General features: G+C 38.3%; 1 protein-coding gene across 1 annotated transcript; it reads right to left on the bottom strand.

Moving 5' to 3' along the window:
• Positions 1 to 226: 226 nt before the first annotated feature.
• Positions 227 to 20,523, bottom strand: slc35d1.L (solute carrier family 35 member D1 L homeolog). The gene is made up of 12 exons (XM_018258215.2): positions 20,129 to 20,523; positions 17,603 to 17,636; positions 17,429 to 17,515; positions 15,755 to 15,822; positions 13,531 to 13,602; positions 12,568 to 12,636; positions 11,824 to 11,926; positions 10,249 to 10,341; positions 7,019 to 7,086; positions 6,529 to 6,607; positions 5,109 to 5,191; positions 227 to 3,838 (listed from the first exon to the last, which is right to left on the bottom strand). The coding sequence occupies exons 1-12, from the start codon at positions 20,506 to 20,508 to the stop codon at positions 3,730 to 3,732; spliced, it is 1,245 nt and encodes a 414-aa protein (XP_018113704.1). The 5' UTR covers positions 20,509 to 20,523; the 3' UTR covers positions 227 to 3,729.
• Positions 20,524 to 20,819: the final 296 nt, after the last annotated feature.

The raw sequence follows: 20,819 nt of genomic DNA, 5'->3' as shown, positions 1-20,819 counted from the left end.
TGAACCAAGGAAATGTATATGTAGGTGCATTAGAGAAGGAGCGGATTTATGAAGTCTGTATCAAGGTTGCAGATTAGAAGAAAAGCCATTATGGACAAATTTAAATGCATAGATGAATCGCTATGGGCTTGCTGCTCCTCTGGGCTGGTGCAGTATACAGTGTACTATATAAAATACAGCTTTCCCAACCTTAATTCCATACAATAAATAAACCTCCACACCTTCAATCTTTCCAGATGCTTTTATTTAAAGCATGTACAAAAACAGTTGGTACATTTACTTCAATAAAAACAGTTCCACGTCTTTTTAAAAAGTTCATAGTCATACTGAAAAAGGATAGAACGGACATTTACACAGACGGCATGGTATACAAATAAATACTGGAAATCTTTTCTAAATGCCTTTAATAAATACAGATTATCACATAATCTCTTTACATTTTAGAATTGCATAAGGCAGAGTAACATTAAACATGGCAAGCCCTATATGGGCAGATTCCCACATGTCCCTGATCCAGTTGTTTGAACCTTGGGCCGAGCAGATGAATGGCAACATAAGAGGCCGGCAAGACTGATCCGATCATGTGTCGCTGGATATTGAAATACAGATTCGGTACAAAAGTGCGGCACAAACCAGATAACTGATAGATTTCACACTGCAGGCAGCTTGCCACGGGTTCCTCCAGTGACACAGAACATCAGAAAAGCAACACGCAAATATACAAACCCACTACACCAGGGTGCTTCATAAAGTAACCAGGGTCCTGTGTTGGGATGAATCTATATCCAAGCAGTGCTCTAATAATGAGGCAGGATTTTGTGCAGTATACATAGCCACTTATGTTTGTGAGTAGTGTGGGAAACGTATATAAGGTACACGACTATTCTCATTCCATCTCCACGTAATTGTATTCACAAACGGACATGTCCAATGAGTAGGGTTGCCACCAGGCCGGTAAAAATGATGGTTGATCCCAATGTTATTAATAGGGAAAAAAGATAAATAGAGTTGGGCCGGTATGTTTTTCCAGAAAAGGTGGCAACCCTACCAATGAGGATGAAACATGCTTGGGAATTCAGTGCCCTGGGGAAGAAAGTGCCTAGGATTGTACCTTATACAGTGCTCTGCTAGTAATTGTGTATTTGTGTGCATGTCCATAAGTGGTTCACTGCTGTGTTTGAAAGAAAGTTTAAAAGATGAGCCTTGGACCCTGCCTTGCTTCTGTATCCAATCCCCTGCAAAAAAAACACCTATTGCTTTGCCAGCACACTTGATTGGCACAGGCTTGAAAATATACTTTTTCTCCCCAAGATTTTTTCTTAGCTGCTGTAGATTGCAGTTGGTCAGAGAAAGCAGTTACAAGAGATACACAGCGCCTCTAGAATGGCACCAGAAATGATATATTGGCCTCTTACAGGAACTCAGCATGCCTTGGCTGCAGCTTACACTACAGATCATACTCAAATAACACAAGTCTGCTCTTGTACCATGAAATTTGGTGAGCTGCCATAAAACTAGTGTCACATTTTGAGTTGAATATTTTTAAAGCAGTAACCTATGTAAAAGTACAGATTTGGCCCCAATCCAGACTGCTGTAAAGCCACTACACATGAGCTTCTCTATCTGTGTGAATGGGCTGCACTAGAGTCCTGCAATGGGTTGGGTACCCATGGAATACCAGCAACGTGGTCAGGTTTCAGGCTAAAACACCCCAATTCCAAACATATGGGTTGTCTGCAGGTACCCAGGCCGATTGCAGGCTCACATTCCCCCCACCTACTGAAGTTAAAAACTGTTTCCCCCTGGTTTGGTTGATCCTCCTCCGGAGTGATGTCACATCCACCAACCAGTGAGGTCACTTCCAGATTGCACAGGTCCAAAATTGGGTTAAAGGAACAGGTAAGTTTGAGTAGCAGGACAGGTTGCTGGATAGCAGGTCCCAGGTCTGGGCAACTGGACTATAGGCTGCACCATATTTGAAAATAAGAAATTAAAATAGAAATTGCATCACAATCAATATTCTGTATAGCTTCTAAAAAAAAAGAGCAATAATGTAGCAACCAGCACATGTATCACGGTTCCCCATTCTGTATCTCTCTCTCTCCGAGTGATTAAGATGTAGAAAGTGGACAAAAACGAGCAAAATTCTAAATGATGGCAAGATCAAGGTTACAGCCAGCTTTAGGGGCTATGGAATAATACCCACAACAAACCTAGATCCCGGCCAATCCAATGGCAAAGTGTGCAACTTTAAACCACATTATCCCTGTTCTGTCATCAAAACATTTAATGCAACTAGGGATGCACCAAATCCACTATTTTGGATTCGGCCGAATCCTTTGCGAAAGATTCAGCCAAATACCAGACCTTAGGAAAAGTGAGCAATAAACATCCATCTGTGAAAGCGTAAAAGAAAAGGAAGGTTATGTATATGTTTGCAGCTTAAATGATAAATGCACAGACTAGAAAACCAATACAAACTGTAGTTCATATCTAGGTTAAGGGCCAGACCAGCTGGAAGTCTCTAAAAGTAGCCACTTCATGAAGACAGACAGGTGGTAGTGGGTAAGATACCTGCACCAGGCTCTTTCTTGATGGACACTCACTAGTTGGTCAGAGATCCCACACCTGATGTACAGCACTGGTCTTTGACTAGTCTTGTGGCCTCACCAACTGCTTGCATGTTGTACCCAGTTGCCACACAGCAGGCGCTTATTATTATTTTATTTTTTTTAATTCCAGGCTTGGAGGCAAGTTTTGGCTGCATATAATCCAGGTGTACTGCCAAACCACATAAGCTTCCAGTTCACATAGGGACTACAAAATAACCAATCACAGCCCGTTTTTAGCACCCCCCCTGAACTTTTTCATGCTTGTGTTGCTCCCCAATCTTTTTATATTTGAATGTTGCTCACAGGTATTAAAAAAAACATGGCTTGCAGTTACAAGCAGCCGAGATAAAGGGCCTGAGCCTACAACTACAGCCCCATACTCACCTAAATCCCATTAAAAAAAACACACTTAAAACTATATGTAATACAAATGAGTACAAATACATCTTGCTGATGCAAAGCTACAGTTAACCCAGAATAATATACTCTGCTGAAAGATGGCCACAAACAAAGAGGAGAGACTCATCATTTATGATGAATCATATTATAAGACAATATGGAGCTCTGAGACAGTATACTGCATACAAAATTAAACTTGCCAAGTCTTAAAAAAAAAAAAAAAAAGTCAAAAATTCACTTTAAAAAGTACACATTGCAAGGTCAGGGAAGTCCAAACAGAAGTGCTTATACGGTTATTAACTCCAGTTCCCATTATCTACGCTGGGAGTTGTGGCAATAGGTTGGATATCCCTATATTACAGGAACATATACAGATATGCCATGTCTCACAGCAGTATAATTTAGTAGACCAAGACATCGTCATAAAACTAGCCTTATATATACACATAAATATGAGACGGTTTGTGCACTTGAAGACAGTGAAATGTGTTGGCAGTAACAACTGGGTTATATCAAGCATTAAAAAATATACTTATTTTGTTACCGACCAAAAATGTAAATATGTGTATCTCTAAAATCAAAATGTCTAAAATATATATATATAAAAAAAGGCAATTATTTCTGTCCATCAAATGTGCAAATTAGCAATAGCCTTGTGATGTTGTACATGCGGATCATGTACCCAGATGAGACTGTACAGGACACAACTGACTCCATGTCACACAGAGCTTTTCCCTTTAATGTCCAGTTTGGCTAGAGATTCCACTTGCTTGTTCACGGTCTCTTCTGTGAAGGTTATATAGGAATACACCAGGCTTCCAGCAATACTGAAAATAGGAAAATGGAATTAGTGTCTGCATTTATTTATTTTTAATGTATAAGGCCGGCAATGGATTCTCATAGTTGGCTTGTTCAGATACAGGGCACATCCAAAGAGAGAATGGAAACATCTAAAAAAAAAAAAGATGCAACTCTAGGCCACAATCCAATATGAACATAAATGTTATTGAGTGATGATTGAGTAGACTGGATTGCTGGCAATGAGTTTAGTAAATGCTACTATGGAAAGCAGCTTGTCCGACCTGTCTCTTTAAGTTCTGTCTACTCTTGTATCGGTTATATTTTCGTATATATAATCTGTATGACCAGAGTATATGCCCATTTATTGTACAGGAATGGGACCAGTTATACAGTAAACTTGGGATCTCTGGGTTTTCTGGATAAGGCATATTTCTTTAATTAGGGTCTCCATACCTTAAAGGGCAACTAAAGTCTAAAATAGAATAATGTTAGAAATGCTGTATTATGTATACTAAATATAAACATGAACTTACTGCACCAGTAGCCTAATAAGACAAATGATTTATGCTTTCAAAGTTGGCGCAGGGGGCTGTCATCTTGTAACTTTGTTAGACATTTCTGCAATATCAAGACTCGCACATGCTCAGTCTGGTCTGGGCTTCAGTTGGGAGGTTAAGCTTAGGGATCGTCATAAATTATCAAAACAGCACAAGTCAAATAATATCTGCCATAGAAGCCAATACAGCAAGACTGATTAATAATCATAATATAGAGACTGCACTGAGTCTCTGGATACAAATCTATACAGGGAATCCAACAATGCTGCTCGAGTTCTGGGAAGTAAGGCGGGGGCTCCCCCTGCCATTTGAAAGTATGATCGCTTACCTGCACAGCAGTTGGGGACCATCTGACAATTCCTATCAACAGCAGTAAAAGAAGGGGGAATTGCACTGCATACAGTCAGGTTTATTATAAAAACTGTAGATATTTTTTAATTAACGTATATTGGAGATAGATTTCTTTTTCATTAAAGAAAGTAAAAATGGAATTTTATATTTTTGCCTTTACATGCCCTTTAAGTCCACAAAAGGAATGTTTTCATTGTGAATAGGATTGTTTTGCCTCCAATAAGGAGCAATTATATCTTAGTCGGGATCAAGTACAAGGTATTATGTAGAAAAATTTAATTATTTTTAACATTTTGAATTATTTGATTAAAATGGAGTGTATGGGAGATGGCCTTCCTGTAATTTGGACCTTTCTGGATAACCGACAATTGAAAATAATATTCTGTACCTGATATTTAATCCCAGGAAGTTTGTCCATGAAAAAATATAGTCTCCTCCAAAAAACATTCCAATGTACGTTATTAAAATGTTCTGCAAAAAAAAAAAACATGTAAATACGACAGAATACAAAAAAATACAAATAATAAAGGAAAAGTCTGTTATTGATTAACATAGTGAATTCCCAGTTGCAGGTTTATACTTTACAAATTGTGCACTGACAAAACATCAATATAAAGAGAGTAGTGAGAGTATGACCTGTCATCTTGGTCAGGATAGGTTTCCAGTCTCCTGCTCTATTCTGCCTGCCCTATGCTCCCCGTGTGTGCCATACTCTGCCTGCCTTATACTCCATATGTACCATAATCTGCCTTTCCTATGCTCCCTGTGTGTGCCATACTCTGCCCGCCCTGTGCTCCATATGTACCATACTCTGCCTTTCCTATGCTCCCTGTGTATGCCATACTCTGCCTTACCTGTGGGACATGAGCCTGATGGGGTTTGTTCTGGGGGTTTGTTAGCATTTGTAAATTGTTGTTAGGGGCCCTTAAGGCATTTAATCACGTGCTGGGAAGGCACCGTGTTATCCACAGGGGAGGAGGAGGCATATGGATTTAAGGGTATGTCTTAATATGACAACTTTTTCACATATCCCTTCAGTGAGCACCAACCATTTGTTTTTTGTGTGTCACCACCATTAATGTGTGCATCATCTTAACATTTCTTGTGATAACATAAGTGTGGTTTTAAAAAAGGGGAGTGGTCAACACTGGCTTCCATTATTGGCCCTCCACCATGAAGGCAAGAAATTCTGGCCCTCTGTACCACAGAAGTTGGACAGCACTGCAATAATGTATATAAGCTCCAGGCCAAAATTGGGGCATGTTATTCAGGACATTACTGGTGTAGTCCTAATCCTATTGACTCACTTTAGTGAATAGCAGATGCACAAAATCCTTAGGGGATGCAAACTTTTAGCAGTTTTGCTGTAACAAAACCAGACCTGTTTACATTTGCACCAAGGTAGTCACCCCTTTGGCAACCAATCACCTTTTTGCTGTCATTGATCTACCTGTAGCTGGCTGAAAAATGCTCATCACAAATTGGGTGCTTGGGGTTATTGCCCAAGGTTAAATTTGCCTAATGTTCAAAAATACTCTCCAGTTGTCTCTATTGAGGTCTATAGAAATACAACTTGATAGTAAGGATTTTTTATCTACACCCTTTCATATTATTTGCGATACTGTTCTATGTCACTGTGTTACATCCAGTATATCACACTTTCTGGGCCACACGCTTTGCTGCCAATATATATTCTGCAAATATATTCTTGATCATGGGCGTAGAGCAGGTCGTACAGATTGAAAATGACTTCAATAAAAACCTATACGAAGCACAAGCTTTCCATTGCTATTAAATATTACACTTACTTTAATGCAACCAACTATTGTTGTTGTCAGGGCAGAATTATAATGAGTGCAAAGGACCGTGGAATACATTAGAAAAAACCTGGAGGGAGGAGACAAAAAATTAAATAAATAAATGAACGGAATAAACAGAAGTGAATAAATAACCAAACTGCTTCAGTGCTCTTAGCAGGTGAACCAATAAGCATTGGGTTTTTTTTGCCACCACACTGTGTTGTTGTATTGTCTGTGTCATTAAACTGATCTTGGACAGTAATAATTAAGTTTAGTAGTTACAAATGTTAAATCTCAGCACAATTAAAGAATATAGCAACATTCCCTTATTCCCATACTTTTTGTTTACACAACATAACCTACAGCATGTACTTTAAATCTTTGTTCACTTTCCTTAAATGGATAGCATATAAGGAAAATGAACAAAATAAAACCTATTTATCTATTTTGAAACCCTATAAAATGGATTTACATTATGACACTCTATATTGAAACATACCCCATGACACACGATAGAGTGAACTCCACAATGAAGAAGAAGTCGCCCCATCCTTCATATTCCATGACCTGATGAAAGATACATAAATCATGTTTTAAACAACGTATCTATAAAATGTTGTTGCGCAATTTCCATTAAAACACCATACAACAGTTTGTGCTTTGTTTCCTTCTGTTGAATAGCCTTTAATTATGGTTAGTTAAAGATACTCAGTGTAAGCTTCAGACTGTATTTAAAATAAATTAGTTATTTATCAATTGGCACTTTTTTGTTCATGAAACGGATTACAAGTGCTAAATGAAGGTATAGGTGATAAAAGGTTTCTTTTCCATATTTAAGTAAAACAATAAGGTCACTATCTTGACCATAAACTTTAATAACAAACGTGTTGTAACCATGCATCTTATCTATTATTATGCCTCATTATTTTTACATTTTTGAATCGATCTTATTATGCAGTTGAGATTAATTAGTTCCATATTTTTAAGAAATTAGGAACCCGTATTGTTAATAAGGGCAATTGTGCTCAAAATTCTTTTTACCATTTACTTTCCGATAAAGGAGGGGAGGGTTGATGTTTTCCATTTTGCTGCAGTGGATATTCTAGCTATAGTTAGTACATGATTTAACAACTTTTGTTGCACATTAGAGAACCCTAGAATAGGCTTGCCAAGTAGAAATGTAAGAATATCTTTCTTTATGTTCTCGTGTGTAAAACGCTTTATAAGATTTAGAATTTCGTCCCAAAATGGTTGAATCCGTGTACAGTACCAAAAATTATAAGGTACATCTCCTGGGCCTCACCGCACCTCAACATATTTATGAAACCGCAGTAAACGTTTTATGTAATCTAACTGGGGTAAGATACCAATGCATTCATATTTTATAGAGGTTTTCCTTTTGTTTAGTACATGTGATACTACGTTTAGCATTTTTCAAGATTGATTCCCAGTCCTCCTTTGTAATTTGAGTTTAGCAGCCATTTTAACATATAAGAATGCTCATGGGGGGAATTCACAAAAACTGCAATACTGAGACAAAATAAAAGCAGAGATAATGTCAGATTTCCCACCAAATTCACAAACCTCTATCTCCACTTTTTGTGAATTTGTCTTTTAAACAGACAGTTTTCAGATTTTGTCTTTTGCACGACATTTTAAAGACATTTTTTCTGAATTTGTCTTTAGCTCTTACTACAACGGTCAGTCATCAAATTGGAATTTTTGAGGGAAGGGTTTATTTTACATAGGAAAATTACAGATTAACATTTTTTTCAGGATAATTTGGGTTTTCTAAATTTTCCTACATGTTTGTGTAATTCCACTTCTGTAAAAAGATATAAAGGTCTAAATACAATTTTGCATAATACAGGGATTTGTATCTGAAATATGTTTTATTATCTTGGGTCAAGTCTCGAATTGCTGCGAAAACCAAAAAAATGGCTGGGAGGAGTTACCTTTCCTTTAGATAATATATTCAATCATATTGCTAATATTGCCTCATTCATTAAGATAAAACTAGTAAAATCAAGCAAGTGTGAGTTAAAAACATTTGACATACAGTATCAAATTGTATAAAATACACTTATTTTGTTAAATTAGTGTTTTACTTGTTTTGTTAATGAAGCTTTTACACCTATAGGGTTAGACAGAACTTGTGCCCTGACTATAACATGCTAATCCCCATTAATATGATAATAAATACCCAATAGGACACCTTAAAGAGGTGTGAAGAGAAGATTGGGTGAACCAAAGCAGAGCAGTTTATTTTAGAATTGATATGACAAGAGTCAAACTGATCTTTACTCCATTTTTTTTAAATGTCTTTTAAAATGTCGTTTTTGCACCATTTTGAACGACAAATTCATAAAAGTGTCTGTAAACTCTTTCTTTCACTAAAAAATGAAGTCGCAGTTGAGTCGGAAATTTAGGCGGATTTCTGTTTGTGAATATGGAGAAAGTATTTTACTCCAGTTTACCACCACTTTTATGCCAAAAATGGGCTCTCTCCACTTTGTGAATTCCCCCCTCTTATAGTAAAAGGGTCATTAATCAGTGAGTATATTCTAGATATTAGCTTCTTTTGAGATGACATACATACATTGCAAGTAATTCATTTTATCTTTACCATTTAAAATGTTATTCTTGAACCAAGAAATGTAAAAAAATTTTTAAGTAATATTAGTGTGTAGGTAGCCATCTCAGGTCATTGTGCCTGAACCTGTGAATTTAGAAAAAAGAGCACTTCACAACCAATCTGCTTTTCAGGTTCACCTACTCAATGTAAGAGGAGTCATCATGGTGGGGATTGGGCATTATACTACGGAGTGCTGTTCTCATATCTACTACTACTTGGGGCATGGGAGCATTTTAGCAATGCTGTTGAAAGGATGCTGGGGAGGGAGGAGGGGGCAATATCACACCACCTTGCAGTGCAGAAGTAAAGAATGACTGAAGTTTATCAGAGCACAAGTCACATGTCACCTGGGAAACTGACAATATGTCTAGCCCCATGTCAGATTTCAAAAATAAATATAACAGAAAAATCTGTTTGTAGATTTCAATGCAGGATTCTGCTGGAGAAGCACCATTTAAGGATGCATTTTGTAAAAAAAAAAAAAAAAAGTGACAGAATAACTTTAAATATTCTAAGAAGGCTCAGTTAAGACATACAGCTCACATCCCTCCACTGTAAAAGGTTTTTTTTGTATGGGGTGGCAGCAAAAGAGAAAAAAAAAAAAAGCCCCACAAAGACTCCTTTGCAACAGAGCAGCAACAAACTGAACACAAACCTATCAGAAAAAGTTAAGATCCACATCTTGTACATGTTAAACAAGACTCTCTTTGTTTGGTTTGCTCAGCAGTTACAAGTAACACATACAGCAATGACATAGCCTCTGCTCACTTCAGTACAATGCCTACATTCTGCTAGTGCTGGCTACTGCAGGGGGGGGATGGATTTACATTTTCCAGCAAGATTTTCCAGTTGGTGGATTTAATCCTTAACAGCATTAGAAAATCAGCTTTTTGCCTTGTGGGTGTGATTGCCATATGGCAGTGCTGTTCAATGTTTTATATTGTAAGACTTTCATATTTCACAGCCCATGGTTAAGTGGATGGATACATATTAAAATGACACATACAAAAAAAATCTGTCCTAGAGAAGACCAGGGCCATAAAAGTCGCATGGAGGGTCACATCTGAAAGAAAAACACTATATAAAAGTTTTACCTTGTCAATATCTCCAGTGATGTATGCAATTCCCAGTGTAGGCAAAATCATGAATAACGCATTGTAATAAAGAAGACCATATTTTCCAAGTTCCTACAAGAGTCAAGAATATTAGATTCCTTTAGATAAATTTACACAACCAATAATAAAATAAATAAAAAAAACTATGGGGTTTGTTTTCTTTGAAGTTTCCTTAAATTATACTGTTTTTACACATTATAGCTGCCAATTGTGATATTATGCCCAAATAGACTCCCTCCAATCCCAGTGCTGTCCTGCTTCAAGCGGTTTATAGTAAGGTTCATTTTTCAGTCTCTAAAAGGTAGAGCCAATATTTGGCCCTGCTGATCTAATAAGCAGATAACTGGTCTGTATATGGGACCAAAAATAGCCCCTTTCCTTTTATTGATAAACAATATATGACCAGATTAAGGGCAGACACATGCTCAGATTCGGCGAGACTAGTTGCCTGGCGATAAATCACCTCTTCTTCGGGCCGACTAATCTCCCCAAACGGCCTCCCGCTGACTAGAATCTAAATCGCCGGCGGGATAGCAGTTGGATCGCTTCGTTTTCCGAAGTCGTCTGAAGTTTCCTTGTGAGGCAACTTTGGAAAACAAACTGCAACAATAGCCATCCCACTGGCGATTTACATTTTAGCCAGCGGAAGGCAGTTTGAGGAGATTAGTCGCCCCGAAGAAGAGGTTTGTCGCTGGGCAACTAATCTCCCTGAATCTGAGCATGTGTCTCTGCCCTAAAGCGAAGGATTTTAGATATACACTTAATATCTGAGCCTCTGTCCCACAAGGACAAGCAAGATCAAATACCCGTTATCTGAATGGCTAACACTTGCCATTGCTGCGGCTATCTTAGCTATGAGAGTAAAAAAGATAAGAAGGCTTAAGCCATACACAATAATGATGGTCTGACAGTCTCACTTCCAGGTCAATAAGATTAGGATTTAGTTTGGGGATTTAGTGATGGGCAATATTTGAAATCTCATGGGCCTCCCATGTGGTCCCTCGCAATCCTAAAACCACATGTTACATTTCATGTTCATGTAATTTGTGCAATTAGCATGGGGGCAGCAGCAGAGTACAAAAAGGCAAGGCACCTTTTAGAATACATTTTTAATTCAGGTCTCATGTATAACAGATCAGTTCAACCCAGACCAGCTACCATCAAATCATTTAGTTCCTAGATCTATCTTTTACAAATATAATCCTATATTCTTTTTATTCAGAAATATCTCAGATGCCAAAGCCTTAATTAGTTATTATGTAAATGAGAATAAAAACAAAGCTCATTTAACATTTACTTAATTGGCTGGTGTACATTTGGCACTTCTTATTTATATAGCACTTATACATTATGTATTACTGGTTACATATACAAGTTTCTATCCTCAACTTAGAATTGTAATGAATGCAATAATGTAAGCGTACTTGACTCGAGACTTAAGGTGAACTTAGAAGTAGAATGACTTCTTCTACAGTGAGTACACACTGCAACCTACAGTAGATGCTCAACAGGCCACAGCCTTAGATATGTTATCAATTATTCCACATTCTTTACCTTTGAATCAAGTTTCTGTTTTACATAGGCCCCATTTGCAGCTGTTAGAACATCATTCAACAGGATAAATATGTACCCTTCAAGATCGAAAGCCAGGTCAGCACTAAAGAAATAAAATTATGCAATATGTGAAAATAAATAAACCACACGTCTTGGGAGTGTGGAGGCACTAAAGATTTTTTATGTTAACACATCAAAAGAGAACACCGATAAAATTATCAATAAGCATTCCTCAACCAATAACAAGACAAGGGTTTACTTTTGTTTTTTTCTTCTTTTCAACTAGGATCATTAAAAAAAGCTTATGAGTAAGTGCCCACACAAGAACCAAACGCATTGGGTCTATGCATGTTTTAATAAAGCCTTTTATAATTTAATGAAAACTAGAGCTACTGCTTTACTTGGAAATGGGCATCACCTTACTTGGATCTTTTGCATATTGAAAAATGAATGGCAACCCTTGGGGGTGGCTCTGATGAGCAATTGTTATTTTTACTATTTTTCCATTTCACTTTTCTAGTTTCTTCATTTTTGAACTATTTATTTATTTTGTTCCTGGACAGAGCTATAGACCAGTATTCTGGTATTTAAAAATGATCCTGGTTCCAGCATTGACAGAAATCAGCATAAAAAAGGTGAATCCACCAAGGGAAATGGTTCCCTGGTAACTTTTATAATGCAGCAAATTCTGTAGGGACGTGAAGCACAGGTTTTGGTAACGGTATCAGCAATAAGGGCACTTACCTGGCAGCTATAAATGCTCCAATTATCATAGCAAATACAGTCATCTGAATGCTGCGGGAAAAATGTTTCCTGTACAAATAAGGAAAACAAATGTAACGGATTTTGGTGCTGTTCATGCAAAAATGCTAACTATTTCATGGAACTTGAAATATTTCACAAAAAAAAAAAAAATAAAATGAAAAAATAAAAGCAGGGAAGAATACAAATTATTTGCTTTAATTTATAAAAAGGTGGGGGGCAAATGGCTTTGCTATCCTTTGTGGGGATTCTTATGCAATATCCTTATACGTGGTCAGTGTAAATAGACTATTACTGGGTCTCATAATAAATCAGTCCTACCTCTGCGCCCCCCCCCCCCAGCAGTTATAGGATTCTCTCTTCTATAGTTACACCCCTGTAAAAATGGTCAGCTTTGCATAAATATTGCACTATACAGACCAGTTATCTGCTTATTAGATCAGCAGGACCCAATATTGGCTCTACCTGCATAAATTACTGTATATTGTTTGGGCCATGCATGGTTTCTAACTAACTGAGTTCAGTGGGTGTGTAATTGGAATACCACTAATCAAGCCACTTACACATTTGAAAAAGGGGTTTATACACATTGGAATAAGAATTTCTCTTTTAATAACTACAGTTTGCCCTAGGAGTAGTAAATGGCAAAGAATGTGAAATGTCTAACTGAACCTTACAGAATGCATGTGTGTACATTGCATCAACCAGCTATTCAGTAAGCACTCCAAGCAATTCACTAAACAAATAAAGACAAATTTTCTCCTGGAGACAATGATCCAAAAAGGCCACACAGAAATGTCACAGCGATAATGATCAAAGGAAGAAAGGAAAGACAAACATTTTTTTTAAAAAAAAAAAAAATGATTTCCCATGGAATAATCACAATAGCGACTATTTCAGAACACAGGTAAAAGGTGCTCTATAAGTTTTCTATATCGAACTTACTTTAGCAAGAAACCTTCAGCCATCATTGTAAACAAGATCGAGAACCGTCTAAGGACTGTGAACATCGGAAGACTGCAATATTAAGAAGAAACATATTGTCGATCATACAAACGGATCAATGGTTTCTGTATGAATTACAGTATTACTTGGAGAAGAGAACTACTCCAGTATGGACTTATCTGGAAAGTAGTATGATTGGGGAGGATAAAGGCATAGTCAAGTGAGAACAGCGAATTCCATAGGTGTTTGGCTCAGAAGAGTTTGGCTGACCTTTGGTAACCTAAAGATAGCCATACATGTCCAGATTTGTTTGGACAGTTTGGCCAACCAACCATAGACATACATGCATGACAAGTCAGTAGTCTGTTTGCTAAATAATACTGCAAATCTGATGGATCTAAGATTATACATTGTGACTGAATTTCATCAGTTGGCATAAGGGAAGTGAATTGGACAGCAGAAAATTGGCCAAACACTTGTGTGACACTTGTATGAGATCATTCCATTTGGACACTGGACTATTTGGACCGTACAGTCTGTGAATGGCCACTGTGACTTCCAGCTGAAAGCAGACTACCTTTTGATCCTCGGGAATCTCTACTTCTGTGAGCTAAAGACCCATACGGTAGAAAGTCACAAGCGTTTGCCGAGAGCAATGTGCAAGGACTGTTAATAGTAGTTATATCCTGGAGACCAGCAACAGGAGCGGTGAATGTTTTTGACAAAAGCAGATATACTAGACTTGTCACATCGGCTTCTTTTAAAGGAACAGTAAGACCAAAATTTTGTATTTTTATGTACGATTTCAACTGGAATGTTTGCTTTGGAAACATCACTATATAGTTTATACCTGTATAAATAAGCTGCTGTGTAACCATGGGGGCACAAACCAGATGCACAATGTAGAATGCTTGAGAAAGAAAGGTAACACTATATGCCGAGGAGAGAGAGAGAGCAAAGGTTATCCGCGGCCGGTTAGTCCAAACTAGCTTGAATGGTTGCCCCCATGGCTACACATTAGTCTATTTATATTAACTATAGTTGTCTTTCTAAAGCAAATACATAACTTTACCAATGCATAGCAACAGTACATTATATTTTAATTCCTTTAAAATGCTTTTATTTCTTGGTGTTTATTTCTTTTAAGTTACTCATGTGACAATAGCCTACAACAGCTGGATAACAACATCTAGGTAAGCAGCGCAACTATGGGAAAATGAATCATTGGGCATTTTCTATAAACCATAGAACTTAAACGTTAAGTAAGGAAAGGTTATTATGTTTATTATGTCTTGTTTGTATAGTAAGGTCTGCAAAGAGATCGCCTTCGTTTAAAGTAGCCAAGCGCAGGCTGAGTGGCAACTCAACAAACAAAAGATTGACTAAAGGTGGCCATACACGGGCCGATAAAAGCTGCCGACAGACCGTGTCGGCAGCTTATTGGCCCGTGTATGGGGGCCCCCGACGGGCTTCCCCGATCGAGATCTGGCCGAAAGTCGGCCAGATCTCGATCGGATGGGATTAAAAATCCCGTCGGATCGCGGCCGCATCTGTTCGTTGATGCGGTCCCGCGATCCGACCGCCCGTTTGGTGAACGCTAGGATCCGATCGTTGGGCCCTAGGGCCCACGATCGGATCAGCCCGATATTGCCCACCTCAAGGTGGGCATATCGGAGGGAGATCCGCTCGTTTGGCGACATCGCCAAACGAGCGGATCTATCCGTGTATGGCCACCTTAACCTTGGGCTAACTGGCACCAAGGCAGAAACCCATAGCAACTGAATCAACCACTCCCTTTGATCAGTCTACTAAAGGTATTGTATGTGTGCGTCTGATAAAAAAAAGTTTAGTACAGAGTTGTTTTTTTGGTGGGGAAAATGACTACATTTTTAAATGGTTAGGTCTCCTTTCTTACTCTCACAAAATTGTATTCTGTTATGCTTGAATGCAGAGAATACCAGAGCATTCATACAACACTTTTAAGCAAACATCTGAAAACTATGGTATTACCACTGCAGGGCATGGAATCCTTAACAAAAGACTGGCGGATATAAATCATAAAAGTTTACTCCAATGGGATTGTAATATATGTAAGGATAAGCACGAATTAGAAGTGCAAAAATACTTTAAATATAGTGTTCGGGGATTAGGTTTCCCTTTAAATCTGTGTTCACTTCAGTCCACTAAGTTTATAACCCAGTATTAGGTATATAAATAGACATACTTGAGCTTCTTTGTGCTGAATAATCCTGTTATTTGATTCCCAAAATACAGAAGAGGTAGAGGAAAAGTCTGGAATATAAAAGAGAAAAGTAAATGAAAAAAAAAACTCAAAAGCAAATGGTTTCCAGGTTTGATTCTTAACTGGAAATATCAAAGTTATGGGACTCTGCAAAACACTCTGACACATCAGTCTGGCTAAAAAAAGTATTTGCTAAATAAGCTCAGTAAGAGTGACTTGCTATTAATTGTCACTAGCCAGGAAACTTTCTATTAACTGCCACTAGCCAGGAAACGAGATATCCTCTGCTATTTCTGAAGCATGATGGGGGATTTCCAGCTGTTCAGAACTACAATTCCCATCTGTCCCAGCCATCAGCTAGATAAGCGGTTATAAGAAAATAAAAAGGCCCAAATTCACTAGAAAATATATAATAAAAAAAGAGCTACTTATATTAGAATTAAATGAAAATATTTGAAGAGTTATTTAATTCACTAAGCAATACATGTTGTTTCCAGCCAAAAACAGAAAAAGCATAATTTTAAACGAAATATTTCACAAATGAGCACAACCAATATTAGTGTCCAGATCAACCGGTAAAGAATGTCACTCCAAGAGCTTAGATGTCAAATAAGAGAACATGGACAAGACACAATGCAAACTGCTTTTGTTTCCTTTACCAGAATATAATGCAGATAATGTTCTGCTTATGTACTTAAGAGGTCAGCTTTTATTTCTTCTTGAAAGGAGATATGAATAATGAAAGAAAATAGAACTGTAAGCAAATTTCTTAAAATTTAATTTTCTTTAATCGTTAAGTTTTACTGTGCAGATCCTTTAAACAAGAAGGCGAAGTGAAAGTTATCAAGGACATGAAAATAAATAGCAGTGTAAAGTTGCATAGAGTACTTTGGTCTGTAAAATGTGTTGTTTTTGTAAGTGAACTTCCTCTTTAAATTGCAGGACATAATCTGTTGATACGCGTATTACCTGTATGTACGTGACCTAAGGTGAGCCAGGTCATGTCACCTCAAGCATGAAGTGTACAATTCTTCTACTGTTCTAATGTAAAGTAATCAAGCTAATTATAAAAATGAGAATTAAGTTTAATCCTAAATATTTACAATTGAAAATTAAATGCCTTTTAGCTGAAGTATACTACTTATGGCACTAGACCACGGAGATGGCAGCCTTCTTAGGTATATTTAAAACACTGATGTCTGTGGTAATGAACCTACAGTTTCCCCCATATACATATGCCTTTTGTAGGTATTTGGCATTCAAACAAATACAGTGCAGAGTTGATGCCAGGCACCTTTAGGTTGGCATTTTTACTCATAAGCACAAATGGACAAACCACTATTGTTTGAAATATTATCATCCATGGACATATCATGTAATTATGCCGGCTGCCCGTGACTCCAACTCATCTGATTTGCCTCATTCAGAGCTCACATACATAAAATACTAGTGTGCACAAGCATTACAGATACAGAGTTTTCACTTTTGAATTTTTTAATGGTTTTCTTGCACATTTATCTCTGAACGGTGCATTATAGATAGAGTAGAGAGAGTGCGAGAGAGAGAGAGAAAAAGTGTGTTGGTAATACTGCCATAACATTATTAGAATTTCTAACATGGTGCAACAATGAATATAAACAAGGTGTACCAACGTACCTTTCGAGGTATGTGCCTGTCAAAATCAGGGAAATGAACAACCCTCAGTGCCTTTCCCAACCATAATACAACCACAGTGGCCAACATCTACAGAAAACAGAAGGAGCATTCAGTGTTGCCAACATACGAGGCTGATAATGAAATAAGAAGTTTTACTAGTAGTGTTCAACTGACCTGGCCAAGTCCCACACATAGTGAGGAGGGAAACCTGCAAGAAAAAGCACATTTATACTATCAGCATAAAAAAAAATACAATCTTTTAAAAACGTATACTATATATTTATATATAACCACAAATGTTTTTTGGTGAAAAGAACTCTTTTGTACGAAAATTTCAGATGAGAGGGGTAGGCTATAGCTCACGTTATTTAGGGAAGGACTCTAATAATGCTGTTTTCCAAGTTAAACCTATTACAGACACAGACCCTTTGACATAACCTCCACTTATGGAGTCTAAATCCTTAAAGGAGCTTTGATTTGCATTACTATTTTAATTACCACTCTGTCAGATCAATGATGTTGATAAATGGTGGGGTTTTTTAGTGTGAGAAAAAAAATTTGAGATTGGAGTCCATATGGAATTCTATAGGGCACACCTGGACCAGAGAATGCCATTAGTTGGCCCTAGGCTACATGCAAACTTAGTAAATTAAGATGCTACTCAGCAGATGTGAGAGATGTCAGAATAAGCAGCTTTGTGTATTTATGTAGCATTGCTAGAACACACAGGGTCTCATTTGCCAACACTGGGCAGATCAAAACGGAGATCTATTATGAAAGGACCTTATTCACAGACAGATTAGTCTCTTGCACAATAGCAATTTCCAACCTTGGTCAAAAAGATGTAACCGAGACCTTACTTATGAATGCATTTTTATAAATATATTATTTGTATTTCATTGTGTTAATTTAGAACAGCTTGGTTTTAAGTTCCTTTTATGATGTAATATTTGATCAGCAAGACTAAAGATTTATGAAAGCACCGTGGTATCAGATTGCCAAACATGGGCCGATTGGGCAGGTTTTAAAACCCTGTCAGGGCAAGGATTGCACTGGCTAGTTGATGCAGTCTTCGTCCCAATGGTCTGTATCTCTATCATGGTGATACAATCGTTGGGGGATATTGGGTTGATACAATGGGCCAAAGGTGGGCATACTGGGGAAAGATCTGCTCGTTTGGCGGATCTTTCAATGTGTGGCCACCTTTACTGTGGCTGCTACAAGAATATTGTGCACTGCAAATTCAGGCCAAAGCTCACCCTAACTGACCTTCATGGAGGACCCCTTTAGGGAGACTGGGATATCTTTTAAAGACTAGATCAACATAGGCAAGTAATATGGAAAAATATATATATATATATATATATATATATATATATATATATATATATATATATATATATATATATATATACACATATATATAGGTATAGGGGTGGCATAAGGATCATCAGTGTGAGAAAAAGCAACCATGTTCAAGCTGTACCTAGCACAACAACTGCACCCACCTAACAAGCCAAAATTGTCAGGGATGTGTTCTCTGTGCAGATACAACTTATGTTTTGCCTGCGCATAAACAAAATACTGAAGTTATCGTTATGTATAAAAATACATGACAGTCAGTCAGTGCATTTTCCAGATGCCTTGCAAGAACTCCAACTGTTAATGAATATATTGCTACTGTAAAGCCACTTGCTAATAAAAACTATGAATACTTTGTGAGCAAAGCACCTGGTTATGTGCAAGGCTCTGATGGAAGCACTGGTAATATTAAGAACACCTAAACTAGACAGACGCATAACTGAGCATTCCTGTAGGCTGGGGCCTCGGGGAGGCTTCTCCTGGCTGGATGTAAGCGACCATTATTCAAGGACATTCTCCAACATCTTCTGCCGTAATAAAATCAGTCACATTATTATAGGTTGTTTGACTGAACTCTTTCATCATTGTCAGAGACCAGCTCACCAATAGTAACAGACTTGCAAAGCATGTAACCGCTGTTCCTAATAATGAATGCATACAGCACACTGCTTGTAAAATAAATACATAGAAGGGAACGAGAGTTTTATTTGTCCCAAGGGGTTGACGGCAACACTTCCATTGGCTACTGCTGGCTGCCTTACCCCCGCCTGGTCCCAATCAGCCCCTGCTTGTTCTCATCCGCTCATAGACACTTCTCCACACACATACATTTTCCAACAACGTTGCCAGAGTGTCAGACAGTCGCTTATACACTAGAACCCACATTTTACATTTTTTCAGGGGACCAAGAAAAAAATGGTGTAAAGTTTGGGAAAATGATGTCAAATGAGGGAAATCCATTATATATTGGAGGGATCACAGAAAAACAATATGTATGGATGTAAAATCGAGGTTTGACTGTATCAGAAGTCCAACAGTACACCCCTCCCCCCAAAAAAACTAATTTTAACTAGAACATTCGTGACTATATGTAACTTGGGCTTGCATTTGATTTCTCATGAAAACACTTTCCTGGTAAGAATGAAACAATGGCAGGCTCCAAATGTGAAAGTGATGTGACACCATGGAGCATCCCTCAGAGGTAACTAGTTACATATTGACTCGAGCAGCTAACGCTAATCAATGAACTCCTTCCCTCCCTCTTCTCTCCGGCTGAACTTTGCCACCAAGTTGCACAAGAGACAAACTGTCCCCTCTCCCCTACAGGAATCCCGCTACCTGTGATTGGTCAGCACGCTCTTGTTCACCACCACGATGAAAAACGAGCTCACGCCGTAGAAGGCGGCTGCCAGCAGTTTCACCAGCACCGTCATCGTTTCGGCCGCCATCCCCAAACCCTCATCCCTGTATGCTGGGGGCCTCGGGGAGGCTTCTCCTTTAACCCGAGCATGCTGACGTCTACCGACTTCCGCCATGGCAAAGAGGGGCAGTGCAAGGCAGTGGGAAGAGGCAGACAGGGGGCGTGGTTGGTAGGTGGGAGGAGTCCGGTGTGAGTGACACGTGGGCACGGGAGGGATGAGATGTTCATTCTGAGCTGTACGAGCTCTGGAGTCGAATAGGTCGGGTGTCATTGGGGAAGCAAGTTTAGCAGCTCTCATGTGGGGCTCTGGTTCATAGTAGCGTTTTACTTGCGCCAGGGTCCTAGGTAAATAACCGACTGAGATATTAAGGGATATCGCCCTTGCCCACAATCATTGTTCTTATCCTCACCCAGTCACAAATTCACTTGCGCTGCACTGGAGGTATGAGGGTCGTTGCAGTGGAAAACAATGGCTGTCGCCTATTCGTGCTTGTAATGAAAGCAACCTGTTGTGTGTAATTTGTGCTGGTTTTCTTACCGACCGTGTGTGTGTGTGTGTGTGTGTGTGTGTGTGTGGATGGCATCACTGCGAAACTCCATCTTTACCAA

The sequence above is a fragment of the Xenopus laevis genome, chromosome 4L (assembly GCF_017654675.1).
Source record: "Xenopus laevis strain J_2021 chromosome 4L, Xenopus_laevis_v10.1, whole genome shotgun sequence".
In the NCBI taxonomy this organism is placed as follows: domain Eukaryota; kingdom Metazoa; phylum Chordata; class Amphibia; order Anura; family Pipidae; genus Xenopus; species Xenopus laevis.
This window is presented reverse-complemented; position numbering and strand designations above follow the sequence as displayed.